Source organism: Brachionichthys hirsutus, chromosome 19 (assembly GCF_040956055.1).
Source record: "Brachionichthys hirsutus isolate HB-005 chromosome 19, CSIRO-AGI_Bhir_v1, whole genome shotgun sequence".
Classification (NCBI taxonomy): Eukaryota; Metazoa; Chordata; class Actinopteri; order Lophiiformes; family Brachionichthyidae; genus Brachionichthys; species Brachionichthys hirsutus.
Genome location: NC_090915.1, coordinates 703594 through 728800, shown reverse-complemented (window position 1 = coordinate 728800; position 25207 = coordinate 703594). Strand labels below are relative to the sequence as shown.

Below are 25207 nucleotides of genomic sequence, written 5' to 3'. Positions count from 1 at the left end.
GTGTGCGTGATGTCAAGGTCGAGCTTTCTTTTTCTGACTGCACATTTCCTATTTGACCAAGTTAAGACTTCAGTTAAAGGAGAAAGTCTTCAGTAAGTCAAGGGTCAAGTCGGTCCCGTCTCAAGTCCAGGTCTGAAGACTCGAGTCCACAGCTGGGAGACACATATCCAAAGTAGAAAGCACTCGTAGGACGCGTCCCTCCGCCAGCGGCGCCGCCGATGAAACTGCAGCAGCCAGGAAATCATTTCCAGACCGGACCACAAGAAGAGCTTCTAATAAACGTTCATCAACGAGGCAATAAAGCAACGGATTCACAGGAAACTGTTGTAAAGTTTCCAAATACAAAGCCATCGAATTTAAAACCAAAAGACATTTTAGCTTTAGATCATTTACATCTGTGGCTTGTTTGTTTGTTTTTTATGAAAAATGCATAAAAGCGACAACATCTGCCCTTTAATATTAACCAAATATCAACCAGAACTAGAAATGAAGGATGAACTATTTCATCCCTTTCTTTTCACGCCCCTCTACAAATTGTTCTCTGAGTAACTTTGTGATTTCTCTTGAAGTGGAGCAACAAAATGTGAGCCATTGCCCGACTCCATTATTGAGCGGCTATAAAAAGCATCCGAACAAATTCCCCTTTTCATGAACACATGACGCACATCCGTGACCACATCCTAGCAGAGCGCGGCTCGCTAGCGGCTCATCGAGGCTCTCCTCGGACGTTCTTGTACTTTAAGCTACATGCTTATGTTAACATATTAGCATGCTAATATGCTAATATGCTAACAACTTCAGCACAAATCGTCTTCTGGAGGCCATGAAAGTTTATGCAAATTATAGCATACATGTAAAAATACGAAGCAATGCAAGCGCACCGTGACGTCAAAACATGGCCGCCTTACCCATGATGCTGTCTGTGCCGTTGGTGGGGGCTGTACAAGAAGCGTTGCTGTAGTGACCACCCCCACCACCCCCGCTGCCTCCCCCTCGGTGGAAGCTGGACATGGGAGGAAGGCCGGAGCTGATGTCTGCAGATGAATGCGAGGGGTAGCTCTGCAGAGAGGCGGGGTTAACGCGTTACTGTCACACACCTGCATCCGTTCCACAGGTGTTTGTTTGGCTTACCAGTCTGTCATGAGGGTGAATTCCACAGTAGGAGGAGCTCTGGGTGGGGCCGTGGGTGGAGTTCCCGCCCCCCAGCATGCTGGCGTGGTAACCCTGCTGGCTCATCCCGCTGCTACTGCTGTTCCAGGGGTCGCCACTGTGGTGCCCGTCTGAGACAGAGACAGAGACAGAGACAGAGACGCATGAGGCTGGCCCGAGATCAGTCCTGTCTCTGAGCAGGTTTCTCTCTGCCGGTCACGTGACCCCCCTCATGCTGTAGCCTGTGTAAATGGGACGCCTCGGCTTCACCTGCAGGTCTATCCTGGTCGGCACAGATTGTACTAAATGAGCCGACCTGGACTCAAAAACGTCCTTATTGACGTCAGACCGTGGACAGCATCAACATCTGCTTAATTATTTGGTCCCTTTTGTCAATTTGGCCAAAACAGCATCTTAAATGGTTCCTGACCGTCGCATACATTTTTTTATACTTAACTTCAACTTACATCTTACACTAAACACACACATCTGTATAGATGCTATGTCAGCTGGTAAATATCGTGTTCAGGCCTACAACACCAGGATACCTTGAATTTGAAAGCTCATTTTCATCTGTGGTCGCATAAAGAGCCGAGGAACGGAGCTCTGATGTGGGGATGTGCTGGGGGGGGGGGGGGGGGGTACCTGGCATGAAGAACGAGCTGGGGAATCCAGAGCTGGGGGGTTTGGAGGGGGGGTAGACCGGCGAGTCCCTGTTGTAGTCGGCTGTGTTGGCAGACGGCGCGTACACCTGCAACACAGAGACAGCTACGTTCAGCGGCTTGGGCTAAACACGGCGCCTCATCCAGCGCAGAGCTGCAGAGAAGCTGCTGCGTCAGGCGGACTCCTGCCCGACTGGTCACACGGACCCCCGCCGAGCCCCCACTGGTGCATTTCATTCACACGGCAATAAAAATACACTTTAATTACGTCTCAAGTACATGACTTCATGAGAAACTATTGACTTGAGATCATTTCTGTTATCAATGTAAACAAAGGCAATCAGGGTAAGTTTTCAAATAAGCAAACGGTTTTAAACTATGTTAAAATATGAAAGTAGCTCCCGTTGTGTAGTTAATGGCGTCCCATGTTTCCAATCTCTTAAAAATGGTATACAGATGCACACACACACACACACGTTAAAGTACACACACACGTTAACATACACACACACACCCACACGTTAAAATACACACAGACCCACACGTTAAAATACACACACACCCACACGTTAAAATACACCCACACGTTAAAATACACACACACCCACACGATAAAATACACCCACACGTTAAAATACACACACACGTTAAAATACACACAGGCCCACACGTTAAAATACACACACACCCACACGATAAAATACACACACCCACACGTTAAAATACACACACGTTAAAATACACACAGACCCACACGTTAAAATACACACACGTTAAAATACACACAGACCCACACGTTAAAATACACACACACGTTAAAATACACACACGTTAAAATACACACAGACCCACACGTTAAAATACACACACACGTTAAAATACACACACGTTAACATACACACACACACCCACACGTTAAAATACACCCACACGTTAAAATACACACACGTTAACATACACACACACACCCACACGTTAAAATACACACACACACCCACACGTTAAAATACACACACACGTTAAAATACACACACACACCCACACGTTAAAATACACACACACGTTAAAGTACACACACGTTAACATACACACACACACCCACACGTTAAAATACACACACACGTTAAAGTACACACACGTTAACATACACACACACACCCACACGTTAAAATACACACACACGTTAAAATACACACACCCCCACACGTTAAAATACACACACACGTTAAAATACACACATACGTTAAAATACACACAAACCCACACGTTAAAATACACACACACCCACACGATAAAATACACACACACGTTAAAATACACACAGACCCACACGTTAAAATACACACACGTTAAAATACACACACACGTTAACACGTTAAAATACACACAGACCCACACGTTAAAATACACACACACGTTAAAATACACACAGACCCACACGTTAAAATACACACACACGTTAAAATACACACATACGTTAAAATACACACAGACCCACATGTTAAAATACACACACACGTTAAAATACACACATTCGTTAAAATACACACAGACCCACATGTTAAAATACACACACACGTTAAAATACACACACACCCACACGTTAAAATACACACACTCACACGTTAAAATACATACACACGTTAAAATACACACACACACCCACACGTTAAAATACACCCACACGTTAAAATACACACACACACCCACAACACGTTAAAATACACACACACGTTAAAATACACACACCCCCACACGTTAAAATACACACACACGTTAAAATACACACATACGTTAAAATACACACAGACCCACACGTTAAAATACACACACACCCACACGATAAAATACACACACACGTTAAAATACACACAGACCCACACGTTAAAATACACACACACGTTAAAATACACACACATGTTAAAATACACACAGACCCACACGTTAAAATACACACACACGTTAAAATACACACATACGTTAAAATACACACAGACCCACATGTTAAAATACACACACACGTTAAAATACACACATAAGTTAAAATACACACATAAGTTAAAATACACACATACGTTAAAATACACACACACACACACGTTAAAATACACACACACATTAAAACACACACACACTTGCAATTCATGAATGAATGAATGAATGAATGAATGAACACTTGCATTTCTGAATTTTCATATTTATCCAATGAATTCTTTTTTAATGCATAAAAATAAATATAGAATGAGAGAAATGATTTGACTGCTGAAGGTAAAAAAAAAAAGGTTCCAGGCATGTTCTCCCCATGTCCATGTGGGTTCTCTCCGGGTTCTCCGGTTTCCTCCCATCTCCAAAAACATGCATTGAATGGTCACTCAAAATTGTCAGTGAATGTGAGCGTGTGTGTTTGTTTGTCTTTCGTGCAGACCCGCGATGACCTCATCGTCTCATCTCGTCTCATCCGGGGTGTCGGCTGGGATAGGCTCCAGCAGAAACATGAAACTTGGTTCTTGGTGAACCGGACGGTCATGGATTCAAATCCCAGCCCAGACGAGTGCGGACTAGTGACTGGAGAGGGCCCGGTCTACATCCTGGGGGATCATGGCCGCACCCCTCTCCACATGCATATATGCATGCCTGACTGATTTCCAGAGGGGGCCTAGTAGGGCGAACAACTTCATTTCATTGTTGTGTACAAACATATATGTGACAAATCAAATGTGCAGTAAAAACGTGTTTTCTGCGCTACTTGGTGAAGGCCTGCTCGCCGAGGCTGCAGCTCGGCAGTCGTGCGGCACACATGCCATAATTTTGGGACTGCAGCAGAACTAGCGGCTCGTCGTCGCTCAAGACGGGTGACGCTGCTTCTCAGGGACACGGCGGCTGCATGAGAAGTGTGTGTGTGCGTGTGTGTGTGTGTGGGCGTGTGTGTGTGTGTGTGTGTGTGGGTGTGGGCGTGGGTGTGTGTGTGTGTGTGTGGGTGTGCGTGTGTGTGTGTGCGTGTGTGTGCGTGTGTGTGTGTGCGTGTGTGGGGGTGTGCGTGTGTGCGTGCGTGTGCGTGTGCGTGTGTGGGCGTGTGTGTGTGTGTGTGGCGTGCGTGTGCGTGTGTGGGCGTGTGTGTGTGTGTGTGGGCGTGCGTGTGCGTGTGCGTGTGTGGGCGTGTGTGGGCGTGTGTGCGTGCGTGTGCGTGTGCGTGTGTGGGCGTGTGTGTGTGTGTGTGGGCGTGTGTGTGTGTGTGGGCGTGTGTGGGCGTGTGTGTGTGTGTGTGCGTGTGTGTGGGCGTGGGTGTGTGTGTGTGGGCGTGTGTGTGTGTCTGCGTGTGCGTGTGTGTGGGCGTGGGTGTGTGTGTGTGGGTGTGCGTGTGTGTGTGGGCGTGGGTGTGCGTGTGTGTGTGTGCGTGTGTGTGTGTGTGCGTGTGTGTGGGTGCGCGTGTGCGTGTGGGTGTGCGTGTGTGTGCGTGTGTGGGGGTGTGCGTGTGTGTGTGGGTGTGTGGGCGTGGGTGTGGGTGTGTGTGTGTGTGTGTGCGTGTGTGTGTGTGCGTGTGTGGGTGTGGGTGTGTGTGTGTGGGTGTGCGTGTGTGCGTGTGTGGGTGTGCGTGTGTGGGTGTGCGTGTGTGTGGGTGTGCGTGTGCGTGCATAGCGTGCAAACACTCAGCCATGACGCTAGCTCACGCCGCATGACGCAAACCCGGGAACAGCTGTTGAAGGTGCTCCTTTCTCTCCGCCTCCCCACCCGATCCACATGTGAATGGGAGCCGCACACACACACACACACACGCTGCTACACCGAGCCCACCTCGAGCTCCAGAACAGACACCTCAGAGTATTTGCATACGGATGGAACACAGATGTGATAAAACGCAGACAGAAGAAACAAAAGGCCCAGATGTGTAAAAAAAAAAAGAAGAGGCATGATCTTCACTTCCCACACTACCTGAGAGAAATGATTCAAAACAGGAAACAGCCTCAAAGAGTTTTATTTTCTCAAATAAAACTCTTCTGACTGAGTCGGTAAAAGCTGGATGGAGCTTTCGTCTTTAAAGGAAGCGTAATGCAGATCAGCCAGTCGGACACGCTGAGTCGTAGGAATAAGACAACGAGACGCCATAGCTCAGGCTCAGATGACATTTAGCTTGTGCTGCTCCAGGCTCCAAAAATATATTGGAGAGGCTCAACAACAAGATGTTTGTGGGGGGGGGGGCACATCTTATAAAGCGCTCACTTTATTTCGATTGTCTTTCCTTATCGTGAAAAATAAAGCAGGAAATCTTTACTGCAACTTTGGACAGCATTCTGCACCTTCAACGTCACACGGTGACGTCAGTACAATCTGGGAGAAACGAAACGATGAGAGGATTTAGAAAACACCATGATTCACAGGGATGCGCTGCAAAGTCCAATGCAAGCGGCCGAGCATTAAGAGTGGACGAAAGGAAAGGGAAACCTCATTTCTACAAACCGTACGACACCGTTGAGACACAGAGCAGCGTCCATGAGACGTGTGAGTATCGTAGGTCAAACAAGGCACAAACCTTTATCATCGGAATGCTGTTGAGTCCATAGAGGTGAAGTCTCATCACGTAGTCTCAGAAAATGATGGAGAGAATTGAGTGAATTCGCTAGCATTAGCATGTATACATAGCAGCTCTTCAGTCAGTGGTTTGCTCAGCAGCTTATGTTGTACGTCACTGGATGTTTCTATCTGCTCTCTCGCTCTCAACCCAGCCGGTCCAAACTGGCCATCCACTATCAGTCTTAGGTTCTGTCCAAGGTTTCTGCCTGTTAAAGGGAAGTTTTTCCTTGCCTCCGTCTCCAAAGTTCTTGCTCTTGTGGGTCAAGTTGGGTCTGTCTTTCCCTGCTCCTCCTCTAAAGTCCTTGAGATGACTTCCTGCTGTGATTCTGTAAAGGTTTCTGTTCTGTGGAACCAAACTTAGTGGTTCAAACTCTTTTATTTATGATTGCTATATCAGGCTCACGGTCTGCGCGGTCAGGTGTGAGCTCGTTGTACATCAAAGTACAAAAGCTTATTCGGTTATGACTAGTCTAATAGAGACTAAGAATGGAGAATCTCTCCTCAACTGCCTGTCAGACAGCGCAGTGGGCACACTGGCAGCAACACAGAACAGAAGAGACGGCAGAGAGAAGTGAGACACATTTCACTGATCACAAAGAAAGTGACGACCAAGGACGACTCGCCGAGGACAGAAAAGCCAGTTTGGCAAAGGAGGAAACACGTCCAACCCGTTCCTCTTCAGGGACATCCTCCCCATCCCACACGGGATGCGTCACATTGATGACTTTAATCCCTTCATATTGTCATTTCAAAGGAAGACTTTTAAATCAGACATCCAATAAATGAAAGGTTTCACTGTAAGAATGTTCTTTTTCATTTAGTAATAACTACTATTAACTTACAAAACTGTCTCGTCCTGTTATGTCCTGTCCTGTCCTGCCCTGTCCTGTCCTGTCCTGTCCTGTCCTGTTATGTCCTGTCCTGTCCTGTCCTGTCCTGTCCTGTCCTGTTATGTCCTGTCTTGTCCTGTCCTGTCCTGTCCTGTCCTGTTATGTCCTGTCCTGTCCTGTCCTGTCCTGTCTTGTCCTGTCCTGTCCTGTCCTGTCCTGTTATGTCCTGTCCTGTCCTGTCCTGTCCTGTCCTGTCCTGTTATGTCCTGTCCTGTCTTGTCCTGTCCTGTCCTGTTATGTCCTGTCCTGTCTTGTCCTGTCCTGTTATGTCCTGTCCTGTCCTGTCCTGTCCTGTTCTGTCCTGTGTCCACTCCCTGAAAAGGCTAATCAGGCAAAGACACAGACAGAGTGATAAATGGCAAAACAATCATTGGATTTGAGGAGCAGGGAATTTTGGGAAGTGTGGGAACAAAAGACTAAGGTCAGGAAATGACACACGCACATCCACCCACTCAAACACACACCACACACACACACACACACACACACACACACAGGAAGACAAATGGAAATACACACATCTAAGTTGCTAAGAGAAGCTAATCAGCTGGAAAAAGTTGGAGCTTCCCACCTTGAACACGTTTCAAGGATATTTGACACACACACACACACACACTTTCACACACACACACACACACACACACACACACTTTCACACACACACACACACACACACTCACACACTCTCACACACACACACACACACACACTCACACACACAGATGTCTGCAGAAGTCATTAGCGCTAAACTAAAATCCCCTTAAACATCCTCCTCCTCCTCTCTGAGACGAGTTGAAGAGTTTGTGTTTTGATGACAGAACCACATTTTTTTACCCTAAGCCTGTGCTAGAAAACACCCCCCCCCCCCACACACACACACCTACAAACACACCTACAAACACCTACAAACACCCCCACACACACACACACACCTACAAACACCTACAAACACACGCACACACACACACACACACACACACACACACACACACCACACCTACAAACACACCCACACACACACACACACACACACACACACACCTACAAACACACCCACACACACACACACACACACACCTACAAACACACCTACAAACACCTACAAACACCCCCACACACACACCTACACACACCTACAAACACAGCTACAAACACCTACAAACACCCCCACACACACACACACACCTACAAACACCTACAAACACACCCACACACACACACACACACACACACCTACAAACACAGCTACAAACACCTACAAACACCCCCACACACACACACACACACCTACAAACACCTACAAACACACGCACACACACACACACACACACACCTACAAACACCCCCCCCCCCACACACACAGACACCTACACACACACACCTAGAAACACCTACAAACACACACACCTACAAACACCCCCCCCCCCCCACACACACACACACACATGCTTGTGTTGCTGAAAATGTTTAGATTTGTGTCTCATATCAACATATTTCCCAATGAATGAGTTCTTAAGGCAGTGTGTGTGTGTGTGTGTGTGTGTGTGTACGATAGTGCCTTGCAGACAGGAACAGGTGCAGAGTGTGTTTAAGTCTGTGGAATGTAGAGACGCAATAACAAACTCACTTCCTGAGTCTGTAACAAACACACACACACACACACAGCAGTATTCCCACAGCTATCGAACGCAGCTCAAACCAATCAGAGACATGCGTTACCCTGACGCCCCCCCCCCCCCCCCCCCCCCTCAGTATAAACTGTTATATTACAAAACAGTATTTGACATGGAAAGTATCAAGTTCGCTGTGCTCAATTATTGTGTGTTCTTCAATAAGGTCATTAAGGAAACGGACCTGTTTCCATCTGCTCCTGCTTGCCCCCCCCCCCCCCCCCCATCTGATCACATTTTTTTCAACGAAGCACAGCTTTCCTTAATTTCTCTCAGGAGAGAGTAGCGGTGATGCAAGTATTTGCTCACTCATCGAATGCAGTTTCGTTGTCGTGCGGTACTTCAATGACAATAAAGTGGATTCCATTCCAGTAAAAAGGAATCCATTTCCACCTGTGCACACCAGTGCAGCCAGCTCTGTACCATAGCAGAAGTCACACCGGTATGATTACGATTAAACAGGAAACAGAAACAAATCAGTCAAGCAGTTATGATTCTATTACACTAGCAGTCTGAGAGATACGGGCAGAGCAAATGAACTGCATGAGATGCTAATGGGAACCGCTTGGAGCTGCTGCTGCAGCATAATGGCAGATACTGCTAATAGAAACCAGTGGCGGCCGCTGTGCGGAGCAATCGCAGCAGCAGAGGCCTTGATGGAATCCAGTCAAAGCGGTTTCGTAACCTCCTGTGATGTTTGACGGATTGAGCGGACCTTCACAGAACACGAAACATCACAGGTTTCATCAAAGCCTCGCTCTGCGCCGCCTCCGGCAACACGGCGAGAAAATAAAGAGGCATTCCACTGAAAACCGATTCCTCATGGCGCTCAGCAAACTGTCCACGAAATGCTCCCGGAGCAACCAGCTGCATGTGTGAGCCGAAGGTACACAACAGACAAGCGATGGCCCCCAATGGAGGCGCAGGAGCAGGGGGAGGCCTCCCTATTCCCAACGGCCAGGGAGCAGCAACATAAGATGATCAATAGTGCAAAGAGGTTAATCGTTTAGTAGTTTAGTCTCAAAATGCCAAAATGCTACATAAAATTAAATAAAAGAGGTAAAATGTCCTTTACAAAAAACAAAAAAACAAAAAGGACCTAGATGAATAAATACATTTCAAAAAAGTTGTTTCACAACTAATAAGGATCAAATAACAAACACTTGAAAGAAATAAACTTCAACTTGTCAGCAAAGGAAATATAGTGCCGGACCCTGAAGGAGACTGGGAAGAGAATGGAAAGCAATAAATGGACCAAAGCGAAATGTCAAAAGTTGGACGTAGATAAAACGACGGAACAAGGAAACAAACAAGAGAAAAATGGAATAAAGAGAAGAGCAAAGGACGGAAGAAAAAGAACAAGGGAGGCTTTGGGCCTCTGTTTAGTGTTTGATGCTTCTTCTCTGATTATTGTCTCCAAATGTGGGGAGCATCTGCTCAACCTCCCTCCCTCTCCTCCTTCAGCTGCCCTGCTGACAGGACCCTCTCCTCCTTCAGCTGCCCTGCTGACAGGAAGACGCAGCGAGGGACGAGGAAAAGGAGGTCAAAACAGCGTCCAACAGCGTTGCGCTAGCAGCTTAGCTCGTCTGTGATGTAAGCCGAATGCTAACAGGGCTAATATTAACGCAGCTTACAAGCTAATGGAAAAGTCATTTGTTTTGCTGCCGCCGACCCTGCGCTGCCTCTGATTGGCTGGCTGTGAAGCTGTAGTTTCTCACTGAAAGAAATTCATCTTTGTGAGAATCTTTACTGTCATCCCTTACAATCGTTAGCATGCTAAGCTAAGCATAGGTAGCGTGTGGCGGTTCTCCAAGCGCCGTCTTGTCATGCGTTGGAATAACCAGTTACATTTAAGGGGAACCTTCTGTGTGTGTCTTTCATTGACTGCTTGGTTGTTGTTTTTTCAGTTTCCCTTGTCGCTTTACCAAAACTATTGGGACGTTTTCAATCACTCAGGAAGCAATGGTGGAACGCTATCAAAGTCCAGAACAGCCAATCAGCAGTGAGGCTGTACTTGACACAGAAAGGTTTGAAGTGAAGAAACTCTAGCGAGCACGTGTATTTAAATCCATGAGAGAAGCCTGCAGAACAATTAATAACTGATGTACAAACATGATCTAACTTTGTTTTACTTACTTTATTTCATTTAAAATGTCGATTTAATTTCTTTAATTTAATGTGTTTAATTTCTCATTTAACTTTATCAGACATGCTGCTGAGCCTGAGAGCTCCGTGCACTTTGCTACAATTTTCAAACACGGATTTGTTGATTTATGTCTATGATTTAAAAAAAATCTCTTTAAAAATGTTGACGCCAATATGTTCACTTTAACTGTAAATGAATACCAAATATCGGTTATCGGCCTCCTTGACTACTAACAATTGGTATCGGCCATTACAAAAACAAAAACATTTCGGCCGATCGCTACTTTTTAATGAACCTTAGATCTGCCCTTTTCTTGAATTCTACGTTTCTCCTTATCAGGAAGACAAATCAATGCCAAATGGCAATATATGCATTGTCATGCCAACCAAGGCCAGCCCACTGCTCCATTCAGCCCCAGAGGCACCGAGCATCCGGGGGCGGGATTCCATGCAGCCCCATTGAAGTGACTGGACACTCGGCTTCAAAGGGAACGTGAGCCGAGTCAGTCGACTTGTGATAAGAAGCTGATCCTAAATGAACTTGTCTTCCAGATGAACGTGTTCTAATGCATTGCTAGTTATCGACGAGACCGTTGCGATCAATGTCCGCCATATTCAAACCGCTAAGCTAGCAGCGGGCAAGGCAGCTGGGCGGCTCACGTTACGCCAGTGGTTTCATGCAGCATCCGCCAGGCTAACGTCTGCTAGCCGCGACCCGGGCGTTTGGGACGCAACGATGGCAGAACTCTCAGCACACATCCTGGAAGAACTAATTGATTGCATCGGTTTTGTTCTGACTCTCTTCTGATTGGCTCAGTCGCTAATGTGACTGTGAGGATGAGTCGCCATGACCTGCAGACAGGAAGCAAAGCAAGAATTCACAGCTTTCAATTCTCAATGATGTTCCTGACTTGTTTGTTTTGTTTTCTGCCTCCTGCTATCCATCTCTCTCTCTCTCTCTCTCTCTCTTTCACACACACACACACACAGCAGTGTACCACGCTTTATCCAAAGCAGATGTGCTGGAATGTGAAAACTCAAAGGAGCAGTCACGGAAACCTCTTGAAACACACGCACACGCACACGCACACGCACACACACACGCACACGCACACACGCACAGAGTCGGCTGCACCTGTGCCTGTCCCATTTCTCTCTCTCCCTGTTTCCCTCTCTCCCTCCTCCTGTCTGTCCTCTCTCATTTCTCGCAGGCTGATTTGGCTTTCATCTCGTCTTTATTCACACCGGCAGGTAGAAACATGAAAGGAGCAGCACAGAAACCCGTCCATGTCCGACGTCCTCTAGTTTATACGCTCACCGGTGCTCTGTAACAGTATGCCATAAAAAGGCCTCGCAGAACATCCACCTACTGTATCCATCCGCTCCTGTGGAACCCCCCCCCCCCCCCCCCGCACCTGTAGTCGCGCTTGATTCATCTCCATTTACTGCTCACGCCGCTGTGCGCTGAGCCCGTCCGGAGGCACATGTGGGAAAGCGAATCAAATGCGCTGTAGATGGATCAAAGATATTTTGGGCCTTTCTGTTTTTTAGATGTATTTTTATAGCGGAGATCTGAGCCGCGGCCTCGGAATCCTCTGAAGGTTAATTATGTCCCTAATTCAAAACACATGGAGGAAAAAGCTCTGTGTGTGTGTGTGCACGTGTGGGTCTCTGTGTGTGTGTGTGTGTGTGTGTGTGTGTGTGTGTTTGAAAGCGGAAGGAAATCCCACCCACCACCTCCGAGCCGAGCCCTTTATTCTACCAACCTGCAATTGCACTAATGTGAACCAGATGCACACACGCACACACACACACACACACACACACACACACACACACACACACACACACAAGAGCGGCGTTGAGCATTGCTGCCTAATTGACTCCATACGATGCAGCGCAGGCAGAAAGATTAAGATTAAGATGATAAAGGGAGTCATATTTTAAAAAATGGGAAATTAAAAGACAAAAATATAAAGAGAAATGGTCGAAAGAAAAATTTGATATGAGATAGAAGGGGGGAATAAAATGTGTTGAGGAGAGAGACGTCAAAGAATTTTAAAGCCGATTCATGGACTGAGCCGATAGTAGATATAGAGACATACTATGGGGAAGATGATCCCATAGTATGTCTGTCATAAAGAAATATTACAGAAAAGTCCAACTGTCAAAAAGCAGCTTTACTTTGCAAAATTAGCACATGTGGAGGTTTGGTGTAACTATAAATGTAGAGTTGAATTTATTACAGTCCTATTTGTGCTGGGTGGATAAAAGGAAGATGAAAGAATGAGATGAACGAGGGAACAGAGAGTAATGGTAAGAAAGGAAGGACGTTTGGATCTGAAGGATTCACCGTGACGGATGCAGAAATGAAAAAGAGATGAATGTTTTATTTCCTGGTTTTATCAATAAAAAGAAACACAACATTGAGTGACAAGGAACGGATAGAAGAGAGAGAGAGAAACACATCTGCAGGAATAGTTGTGTGTCACTGAAAACATGCCGAGCCTTCACACACTCACAGAGAGCTACATGGACCGAAACACATTCTTCAAGTCGCTTATAATTGAGTGCGTGCACGTGCACACACACACACACACACACACACACACACTCCCTGTGGAGCTCAGGCTTCCTGTGGCTTGATTAGAGCCCCCTATGTGAAGACAAGTGGACTCAGTGTGTGTGTGTGTGTGTGTGAGAGAGAGAGAATGTGAACGTGGTGCACCTGTGACTGAGGGGGGCGGGGGGGGGGGTCAAGTTACTTAGACAGAAACCACTGGGGGGGCAGCAGAGAGAGCGAGAGAGAGAGAGAGAGAGAGAGAGGTGTGACAGCAGAATGAGGAGCCTAAGTGGGAACAGGAAATAGATAAATTGTTCTGAGTGTGTGATTCAAGGAGGATGAAGGTAATTCAAGACTTCCTCATAACACACACACACACACACACACACACACACACACAAAGGCAAGATAAATTAATATAAAAAAGAAAGAAAGGCCAAACATCAACAGACTGAGACCGACGGAGGACTAACATGCAAGTGATGGGAAAGAACCCGGAAGGATTAAAAAGGAGAAGAAGAGGAAGCGATGAAGAAGAGCGCCGGTCCGGGAGCGTGTTCACGCTGCAGCCCCTAAATGAATTCAAGATGGACTCGGGTCCCGCCAGGAGCCACAGCATCAAAGAGCCGGGGAGCCAATGACGTCACAGCGCTTTAACGGACCACTAATGACACTGCGTGTGTGCGTGCGTGCGTGCGTGCGTGCGTGCGTGCGCGTGTCCATCCTGCTCAGACGTTTCCCAGTCAATCTCTTCCCCTCCAGTGAAGCAGGTGACAGCAGGCAGCGCCTCACCTGTGATGTCAGGTGAGGCGCTGCCCGTCAGCCAATCACAGCGCGCTCCGCTCTGGTTGGACATCGCTTTGTGTTCTGATGTCAGACTCCACCTTCGTGGCCGTGACACCAGACCCGGTGGAGCTGCTGTTGATGGCGATTCAAAGGTCGAAGAGTCACATGATTGATCCGACAACAGAACTGATCCAAGGTCAGAGGATGAGCAGAGGAATGTTTTAAAGTTAAGGTTAAGTTTTAAACTAGAAAAGCCCTCAGAGAGCACAGACCTCCGCCAAGCAGCTGGTTCCCCTCCCCATGGTGATCCAGATCAGCACCAAAAGGTTCTAGATTGTTCTCGGTATCTTTATACACCAACCATGAAAAGTAAAAGTGGATCAAAGCTGATTTTTAACTGATTTTTTATTACATTTAAATTAAATTAAATATTTTCTCCTGACTCCATTCTGGATCCAATCCAGATGAAATTCGGTGGTGAGCTCGAGGCCCCCACCCTACATGACTGTGTAAAATTCCATAAACACCGGTCAATAATCAACCGAGATATTGAGGAACAACCTTTGGAGCTCCATTAACTACAACGTTAACGAACATTTTAAAGTGATCCAGAATCCAGAATCTCTTCTGGATCATCACCAAAATGTAATCATCTGTTCCTGGTAACATTCCAAACACGTCCTGGAAATGTCATCAGGAACCGTCCAGAACCTTTTGAGTTATGTTGCTAATGGACGGACAAACAAACGCGGGCAAAAACATAACCTCATCTCAGGACTGACTTGAACATTTTTGAATTTGATGCCAAGAATAACGTGATTGAGTTGAAACAGAAGCAGACAGGAGATCAATACCACTAATCATTGCTGCGTTGAATCAGCTTAAAATGCATGTTTACCCAAAATGCATTTGGGTAGACAGGTGTGTGTGTGTGTGCAATATCTTGGCATTTTACATGTACTTTCACAGGAAATTGAGGACACTGTACACGCACACACACACACACACACACACACACACACACACAGCATTTCAGCGAAGGAGGAATGTGGAGGCTCATATAGTGAACAAAATTCCCCCCCCCCCCCCCCCCCACACACACACAGGAAATAGCCAGAGGTCTGGCTCCGTGTGTGTCTGAGAGATGAAATACCCATCAGCGGTCGGAAATAACGAATCACACTGCGGCTTTTCAGGGCCCTGAAGGGCTCTATATCTCCATCACACACGCACACACACACACACACACACTGAATTACCTATAATAGAAACAATCTTCACAATAGAGAGCTCTTACAAAGACTCAATATGTAAATTTTATTTTAAAAATTATTTTCAAGAAAAACTAATATTTCAAAGACACTTTGAAAATAATAATAATTATAATAATTATTATTATTATTATTATCCATCAAATAAAAAAATGAATCCTCCAAATACATTTAGGTGTGTGTGTGTGTGTGCGTGCCTCTTCACAGGTGACAGCTATTTATGAGTCTCTTCCAAACATTTTATTTGCTTCTCATTTTCATTTCAGCCAAAAATACTTTTTCCCCCGGCCGACACCTTTCCCTTCCCCTCGCTCTCTGTCAACCGTTTCCTTTGATTTAATTACTGCCACATGCTGCAGACTGCCAGCGATAGTTAGTGAGCCCCGACCAACGCGCTCCTGACAGGACAATGCGTAGAAATATATAAATAAATGTACAAATCCAGAAAAGAGGAATGGATGAGACCAAAGCGCTAAAAGAGGATGAGGAGCTCTGCAATGGGTTTGAAGGCTGTGAGCTCCAATTCAATGTTAATAAAGACACAACACGTGTTCTCCAGACTAAGAGCCGTTGGGAGGCAGATTATTTTATTTTAGTTAGGTTAAATGTGAGCAAATACGAGGAACAAGGATTCAGAGAAAATATAATCATAATGAAGCAGAGAGAAATGTTCAGCGTGAGATCTCACAGAACCTTTTACACCTTTCTAGCTGTAATAGGTGACCGCCGTTGTTTTCAAGTACTATTTTATTCAATGTAGTATTTTTCCTACAATGTAGCACTTTGCGATTTGTTTCAAATGTAAAATGTGCTACAAATAAAATGTATTGTTATTATTATTATTATTATTATCAGCAGAGAGACAGTAAATAACCTGATCCCATTCAAAGCGTCTCTAATGTCTGTCTGAGAAGAACCACAGGACATGTTAAATGTCAAAGCAAGAAAGCAGGAAAGAAAGCAGGAAAGAAAGTAAAAAAGAAAGAAAGAAAGAAAGAAAGAAAGAGAGAAAGAAAAAGAACGAAGGGACTCCTGTTCTTGCACGGAGCTGCAGCTGCATGTGTGGATCCAGGTGGCGTCTGACAGCTCATTAAGTGGCTTCACAAACAATCAATTGATGAAGTAATTAACAACAAGGTAAGTTTCAGAGACAGAACATCACTGCAGGACTGTCCATCACTGTGGGACTGTCCATCATGGATTCACACACACTGCTCCACAAACTAAATCTGAGGGGATTCCAGACACTGTCCCTGAAGAGTAAAGATACTTTCCGTGTTCTATTTATATTGTTTATATGTATTTATACACGGAGCAGACCTTTCCTTAAGCACCTCCTACCAGACCTCCAGAGCCCACTCAACGTAAAAGGTGCCGGATTGCATCTTTGTTCTACGAGCGACCTGATTCGTCCCTTTGAGTCGTTAGACGGTTATTTATAGGATTCCTGAGACACAATACGCTGAAATGCAGGAGTCCGTTTTGAGGATTGACACACATTTACAGAGCTCAAAGGCTTATAGTCAGAGCACTGAGCAGATCATCTCAGGCGTCGGACTGGTGCTGAGACAGGAACCTCACTATACCCCAGACACAGCCGAGTGGGACCCCCCTGCCTCCAGCCTTCCAATGACCTTGCTTTATTTGGGCGTGGCACGACTTTTATTTTGAAAAGCTGGAATCAGCGATGATCAGTCAGATCAGAATGCGCCGCCATTAGACTCGAGCTTTTTCATCAGACAATGTTTAAAGGAGACATATTATGAAAAACTCACTTTCCCATGTTTCTACTCTATTCTGGTGATTCTGGGTCCTGATCAACCCAAAAACATTGAGATAAACCATCCAGTCAATCCTGCGTAGTTTCAGTAGTTCAGTAATCACCTCCTGAAACACGTCTGGAAGAAATCTCGCCCCCATGTGATGTCACAGAGGGCGAACGTGCACATGCATGCACATTCATTGTGTGCACGCAAAGACGCTGTCCTGCAGCATCTGTTTGAGACAGAAATGAGGGACGCTGTCCTGCAGCACCTGTTTGAGACAGAAATGAGGGACGCTGTCCTGCAGCATCTGTTTGAGACAGAAATGAGGGACGCTGTCCTGCAGCATCTGTTTGAGACAGAAATGAGGGACGCTGTCCTGCAGCATCTGTTTGAGACAGAAATGAGGGACGCTGTCCTGCAGCATCTGTTTGAGACAGAAATGAGGGACGCTGTCCTGCAGCACCTGTTTGAGACAGAAATGAGGGACGCTGTCCTGCAGCATCTGTTTGAGACAGAAATGAGGGACGCTGTCCTGCAGCATCTGTTTGCTATTTTGACAAAAACATTTACAGGTATTTCATATAAGTGTCTGGGACCTGCGTTAACTTGTGGAAAAAGACTATAATATGTGATCTTTAAGGGATAGGAAGTGACATCATCACTACTTCAAAATACCGTATGACAAAAAGAAGCAGCGAGCGTTTTGGTTGGTCGTTCGCTGCCACTGTAACAAACGCACTTGTTACACACTCGCATATAAAAGTGGTCTCTCAGCTGGAACGATGGCAGCCGGCCCAGCAGCCAATCAAAATGCTTGCCGCAGGGCAGGTGGCCAATGAGAGCCCGGCTTTCTGCGGCAGCCAAGCTGTGTGTGAGCGACGGCCCGTATCACACAACAAAGAGGTCAATAAAGACGTAAACGACTTCCTCCCGCTTGATTATTCGCTGCGTTTTTAAAACATTTATTCACCAGAGTTTTTGTTCTTTCTGTATCTTTGACTCGGTTTTTGTATTTAGAGTTCCGTACTGAACCTAAAAGCTTCATGAATGAATAATCAGCGTGTAAATGAATGTAACCGCTGGCTGTGAAGGCCATGTGACCATAAAAAAAAAAAAACATGCGGTAAAATAAAGTTTTAAGTCCCCGTGGAATCAGGCCGTAAACGCGTGATGTCACTGGGTGTGTATCCCCTCCTAAGATGGCGGCCGTGACATTTGAAAGTTAGAGCGTTACAACCTCAATGACGCCACTGGAGGGCTGCTGCGGTGCAGCGAGCCCGTTGCCGAGGCAACACGCCAGCAGGTACTTATAACAAGTCCAAAATGTAAGATGGCTGCCGTGGCATGTTAATTATTGAAGAGGGTGCTTACGGGGAGCATCGAGCATGGCTGGCAGCGGCGTGCTGGGTCACAGTTATCCCGTTGCCATGGCGACGCACGCCGGCGCCTGCCAGCCCACGTGTGACATGGCAATCTAATGCACATGGCAAATCAAAATGGCTGCCGCAGGAAGTGAGATGCAGCGTTTAAACACGCTACACTGACGACAGCTTTTGTTCTATTGGCCCAAACTGTTTACGCTTTTATTCACCAAAATAAAAGCTCATTTGTAAATGTTTGTTCCACACATCAACAGCCAGAGAGTGAAGCGCGCGCTGAGCACGGCGACACACATCAGCACACTCAATCCTTCGTCTTCATCGTTTCAGCTCGCGGGGGATTTTAACCCTTGACCTCTCGCAGCCAGATCATGAGTGACGGCGCTGACGGAGCAGAAGGTTTTCCTGGAGCAGCTATCTGATGGGCGGCTGTTCAGAAAAGAGAATCTGTTTCCATTGAGGGCGCGAGACGCAAAGAGAAAGTCACTCAAGGTCAGAAGACGCACGGCCCCTTACACTGAAACACCAGGAAGTAAGTCTGCACAGAAATGTACTTTACGTGTCCTGCTTCTGCTGGAAGAACCGCAGAGCTTAGAATGTATTTAAGAGAGTGTGAAACAATGAGCGACGTGAACAGAGACCCGCTAGCAGGACAAGTTTACGCCATCGACGCCAAACTGGGCATCCTTTCCACTCGCAATCCACCAGTCGACCACTTCCACACGCTGCTGGTCTAAACTCATAGGGAGTAACATCAAATATTTAGAGCAACATTAAATCAGAGCCCGAAGCTCTAATGCATTCGTTTCTCCACCGATGCTACGGCCTCAGAGGCGCGGCTCCAAGAGCCTGACAGCTCGAATCACCTTCACTGGTTCAAAAGGAGCCGAGCTGGGTTCCTGCTAACATCTGCTTCTGATCCTCTTCAGCCTGGTCAGCCATAAAGGGAAGGGTCTGCCTCCTGCACGGTTCGATCCGCTGCAGCCGGGGGCTTGGGAACTTCCTGTGCACGATTGGATGGAAAAGAGAGGCGCCAGGGATGGGGAAGGATGCTACGACCGCACGGCTAGCGCATAGACGGCGCGGATAACTGGTCACCAATGCAGCGGCAAAGCTTGAACAGGGCCCAACCTCCTCCGAGGAGCAGAGAGCTTCAACACGCAGTCGTTTTACCCACAGGATAAACTGTCTCTGGACAAAGTGACGTTCAAAACCGCAGCACAGATAACAGCTACGACAATAACAACGGCTACAAACCTGTAGCCAGCAGAGGCACGTCCAGACCTTCTACTCGCTGCTATCTGTCGCACCGACTTCGTCCGTGCTTCCGTCAGAACAACCACTGGAAGATTTTTATTTTATTTTGCATCCTCACAGAAAAGTTCAGAGCTTCAGGAGAAGCTGCACATGCAGTATGAACACGTGAGGGAGAAAGAACCTGAAAGTGTGTCTTCACTTCATTACTCCAAGGGTATAAAAATAGTTATTCTGTAAAAAGTAGATAAATGTCGTGTTAAAATAATATTATATATAATTTAGTGTGAGATTAGACACATATCAGAACTTACGTTTTCTTTGTTGCATTGTTGGACCTTTTTTTTAAAGTTAGCTTTGAGGTAACATTTTCACTCGTGTTGGAAGCACGGATGCTTGTCACCAACCGTTCATCCGTCCGTTCATCCGTCCGACTCCATCACACACGGAATAAACCTGCGCTGTCAGCGGATCGCCTCCGAAGGGAAGTGGAACAAATCCACTCTGTTCCCTTCGCTCACAAACCAATGAACCACAATTGTGGTTGGGAAGCATGTGGATGGAAGAGGCCAAATCCTCCTGCTGGGGGGGGGGGGTCACGGTGGAGGAACGATCAAACAGGAGAAGCAGCAGCATGAGGAGACGCAGCAGCATGAGGAGACGCAGCAGCATGAGGAGAAACAGCAGCATGAGGAGACGCAGCAGCATGAGGAGAAACAGCAGCATGAGGAGACGCAGCAGCATGAGGAGAAGCAGCAGCATGAGGAGAAGCAGCAGCATGAGGAGACGCAGCAGCATGAGGAGGAGCAGCAGCATGAGGAGAAACAGCAGCATGAGGAGGAGCAGCAGCATGAGGAGAAACAGCAGCATGAGGAGAAGCAGCAGCATGAGGAGAAGCAGCAGCATGAGGAGACGCAGCAGCATGAGGAGAAACAGCAGCATGAGGAGACGCAGCAGCATGAGGAGAAGCAGCAGCATGAGGAGAAGCAGCAGCATGAGGAGAAGCAGCAGCATGAGGAGAAGCAGCAGCATGAGGAGAAGCAGCAGCATGAGGAGAAGCAGCAGCATGAGGAGAAGCAGCAGCATGAGGAGGAGCAGCAGCATGAGGAGAAGCAGCAGCATGAGGAGACGCAGCAGCATGAGGAGAAGCAGCAGCATGAGGAGAAGCAGCAGCATGAGGAGGAGCAGCAGCATGAGGAGAAACAGCAGCATGAGGAGAAGCAGCAGCATGAGGAGAAGCAGCAGCATGAGGAGACGCAGCAGCATGAGGAGGAGCAGCAGCATGAGGAGAAGCAGCAGCATGAGGAGACGCAGCAGCATGAGGAGGAGCAGCAGCCTGAGGAGAAACAGCAGCATGAGGAGGAGCAGCAGCATGAGGAGAAACAGCAGCATGAGGAGAAGCAGCAGCATGAGGAGAAGCAGCAGCATGAGGAGACGCAGCAGCATGAGGAGGAGCAGCAGCATGAGGAGAAGCAGCAGCATGAGGAGACGCAGCAGCATGAGGAGAAGCAGCAGCATGAGGAGACGCAGCAGCATGAGGAGAAGCAGCAGCATGGGGAGAAGCAGCAGCATGAGGAGAAGCAGCAGCATGGGGAGAAGCAGCAGCATGAGGAGACGCAGCAGCATGAGGAGAAGCAGCAGCATGAGGAGGAGCAGCAGCATGAGGAGACGCAGCAGCATGAGGAGAAGCAGCAGCATGAGGAGAAGCAGCAGCATGGGGAGAAGCAGCAGCATGAGGAGAAGCAGCAGCATGAGGAGAAGCAGCATCATGAGGAGAAACAGCAGCATGAGGAGAAGCAGCAGCATGAGGAGACGCAGCAGCATGAGGAGACGCAGCAGCATGAGGAGACGCAGCAGCATGAGGAGGAGCAGCAGCATGAGGAGAAACAGCAGCATGAGGAGAAGCAGCAGCATGAGGAGGAGCAGCAGCATGAGGAGAAACAGCAGCATGAGGAGAAGCAGCAGCATGAGGAGGAGCAGCAGCATGAGGAGAAACAGCAGCATGAGGAGAAGCAGCAGCATGAGGAGACGCAGCAGCATGAGGAGACGCAGCCGGCGGCAGCCTCTAACGGGCAGCATATGGAAGCGCGCTGGTCGCCAGATACACAATCAGGATTGCATTATTTGGCCACACTGGAATAATAAAAGAGCAACATCAAAGAGCAGATTACTTCAGCGCTGCAGAGACAGAGTCTCCTGTTTGCTCTCTCTTTGTCGACCGTCATTTATCTTTGTTGTCGTTTATGACTTTCTTTCTTTCTTTCTTTCTTTCTTTCTTTCACCCTCTTAATGCAGCCCATTTTGGATACTGCTATGTGGAGGCTGCTGATCATCTATTCTATGTTACTGATTGATGTGTTTGTGAGCAACGATGCTCTGGATGCTCTGGATGCTCTGGATGCTCTGGATGCTCTGGATGCTCTAGAACAGGGCTGGGAAAACTTTTTTACTCGCGGCCCACAATGGGCTCTAACATTTGACCGAGGGGTCGGGCCAGGAACCAATGGATGGAGTGTTTGTGTGAACTAATATAAATGACATGTAAAACACATTACATGAAAGGATTTGGCCTTTTACAGGTAAAATGATTGAGGTTTAATTATAATAAAATGTAGTTTAATGATATGATTTGGACAAGTTCGGCGGGCCAGATTAAAAAGCCCAGCGGGCCGTATATGGCCCCCGGGCCATGGTTTGCCCATGTCTGCTCTAGAAGGATGGAGAGAAATTGAGCGAGAGTGTGTGTGTGTGTGTGTGTGTGTGTGTGTGTGTGTGTGACCTATTTACATGCTGCCATGACAAACTGGGCTTCAAACCAATGGTCCTCTCAGCGTGGCACATGGCTGATCGCTACAATGCCCAAGTGTCTTTGCCTGTCTTTATGTGTGCATACGCGCGTGTGTGTTTGGTGAGGCCTCTGAAATAGCCTGCCACACACACACACACACACACACACACACACACACATTCTAGCCCACTTCATTTGCTCCTTAGAAATAGCCGTGCACCATGTTGCTCTTTGTTTCATTCATCAAGTCCAACATGGAGCAAAGTATTAAGGCGGAACACAATTGATGCTCATTTGTAAACTGCTTTTGTTTCCTAACAGACGTCCTGCAGACGTTAGAATGATGCTCAGCAGAGCGACACGTCCAGCAGCCCCCCCCCCCCAATTCAATAAAGACCTGCATCACACGACAACACGCTCAAAGGCGACCCCGTCGTAAATAGGTCTGATTGTTTCCATCGATATCAAGTCATTATAAACTGAGATATTCAAGATTTGCAAAACCATGATCACGTTGTTAATTAAAATAAAATAGAAACCTTATTGTGGCTCTGCCCCCTCAACTCCGGAGCCACACAAGGGGTCTGTTCTGGCCCCTCCCCGTTCCTCCCACCGGGATCAATGCAGTTGTTTTTGCTTTAATCCCGTTCAGAGCCCAGCAAACACACGGACAGGCATGGAAGCATGTCCTCCTCATTGGAAGAAGCCACGCGTGACATAAAAGATGAATTATTCATTTCCGTTTTTAAAGCCTCCCAAAGACAGTAAAAACTATTTCACACCTTGTTGTGTGCTTTTTTTGATTTACAGTTTCAGAAGATCAAAAAAGGTACAGTTATTAATAACAAAACATAAAATCTAGCCCCATATCCGCTGACGTTTAACAGCAGCTGTATCAGAATATACAGCTGCACCTGAAGGCACCGTTTAAACCGCATCGAGAACACTCGCTGATGGACACAGAACCACGGACCGAATGTGCGTCGGCTGTCAGAGCTCCACACGCCGCTAACCGCCGCCTTGTGCTTCAGGTTTGTTGTCTTGTTGTTTAAAGTGTGACAGCTGTCCAGTGTTTATCGGCAAGTCCATGCAGCCTCCCTAGCAGCTCCCCACAGCATGACTGACCCACTAACATGCTAGCAGACACACACACACAAAGACAACGATAAACAGCCCCATTTTCCTCTTTCATAATGAAGACGAGATCGTTTTTTGTGAGTGTGTGCATCAGTGTGTGTGTGTAAGCTCTGGTTTAGAGCGGTGACTTACACACACACACTCACACACTCACACACACACACACACACACACACACTCACACACACACACACACTCACATAGCACACAGACTTTCTTTATTCTCTTGCCAAAAATGTTAACTTCCTTAAGCAGGCCTTTTGCTGCGAAGCCTGTGCTTAGTATGAGAATAGGCTTTGCACACACACACATGCACACACACACACACACACACACATGCACATAAAGCAACATGGTTCCCAGCTAACAGCAACAAGAGAGCGTCGGCAGCCACACAGCAGAGAAACCAAGAAATCCTGAACGCAGAAGAATCACTGAGGGCAGACGGTCGCTGCACAAAGGAGCGAGCGCTGAAGTGCTAATTTAGCACCGACAGTGTTTTACAACACAAAACCTCAGCTGGGATTTCTTTGTAATGTTTTATGAAAGCTGAGTAAGGAAAAGTCGAACCAAAGCTACGCTAACACATTGCCACCTTTTTCTTATACAGGTACAGTCTTCAGTTGATTGATTGATTTCACATATCATTAGCAAGGCAGCGCGCATACCGTAGCCATACAGTTAGCATGAAGGCACTGGCGCTGCATAAATGGCACCTGGAAAGTAGCATATTAGCATAACATTTAGTCGAGTAATGTATTGATTTCATTGAGGCAATTTCTTTCCGTATCAAGTCGTTAATTTGGTTGGTTGTTCTCATTTAATTTTTAGACACTACAATACCCATGAGCCTCTGCTCAGCACAAATGTTTGTAGAGCAAAAGTTGTCAGATTCAGAGTCCTTCTAATCATCAGCCTTATCAGGACTAAAATACTGCACACCTGCTGAATTCAACCAAACTCCTGTTAGAAAGAGAACTGAGTAGTAGGCCTACGCTAGATGTGGACTCACATGCTATGCTAGTCATGTGCTAAAACAGCAATATGAACACGATTCAGCTAAAATCATGGATGAGCAAATGATTCGTTGTTGCACAGGTGAGGCCGAGCCGCACCGCTTGTTGCAGCTAAAAGGCCTCTGGTGGTCAGCCAGCCAACCAGGTACATGAATCATCACA

At 46.9% G+C, this 25207-nt stretch overlaps 1 protein-coding gene across 1 annotated transcript in view; it reads right to left on the bottom strand.

Moving 5' to 3' along the window:
* The window catches only part of LOC137908775 (transcription factor 4-like), a 181087-nt gene that overhangs the window by 27803 nt on the left and 128077 nt on the right, over nucleotides 1–25207 (bottom strand). The window contains 3 exon segments of the mRNA XM_068753197.1: nucleotides 909–1059; nucleotides 1132–1280; nucleotides 1795–1900. Coding sequence (XP_068609298.1) covers nucleotides 909–1059; nucleotides 1132–1280; nucleotides 1795–1900 — 406 coding nt within the window.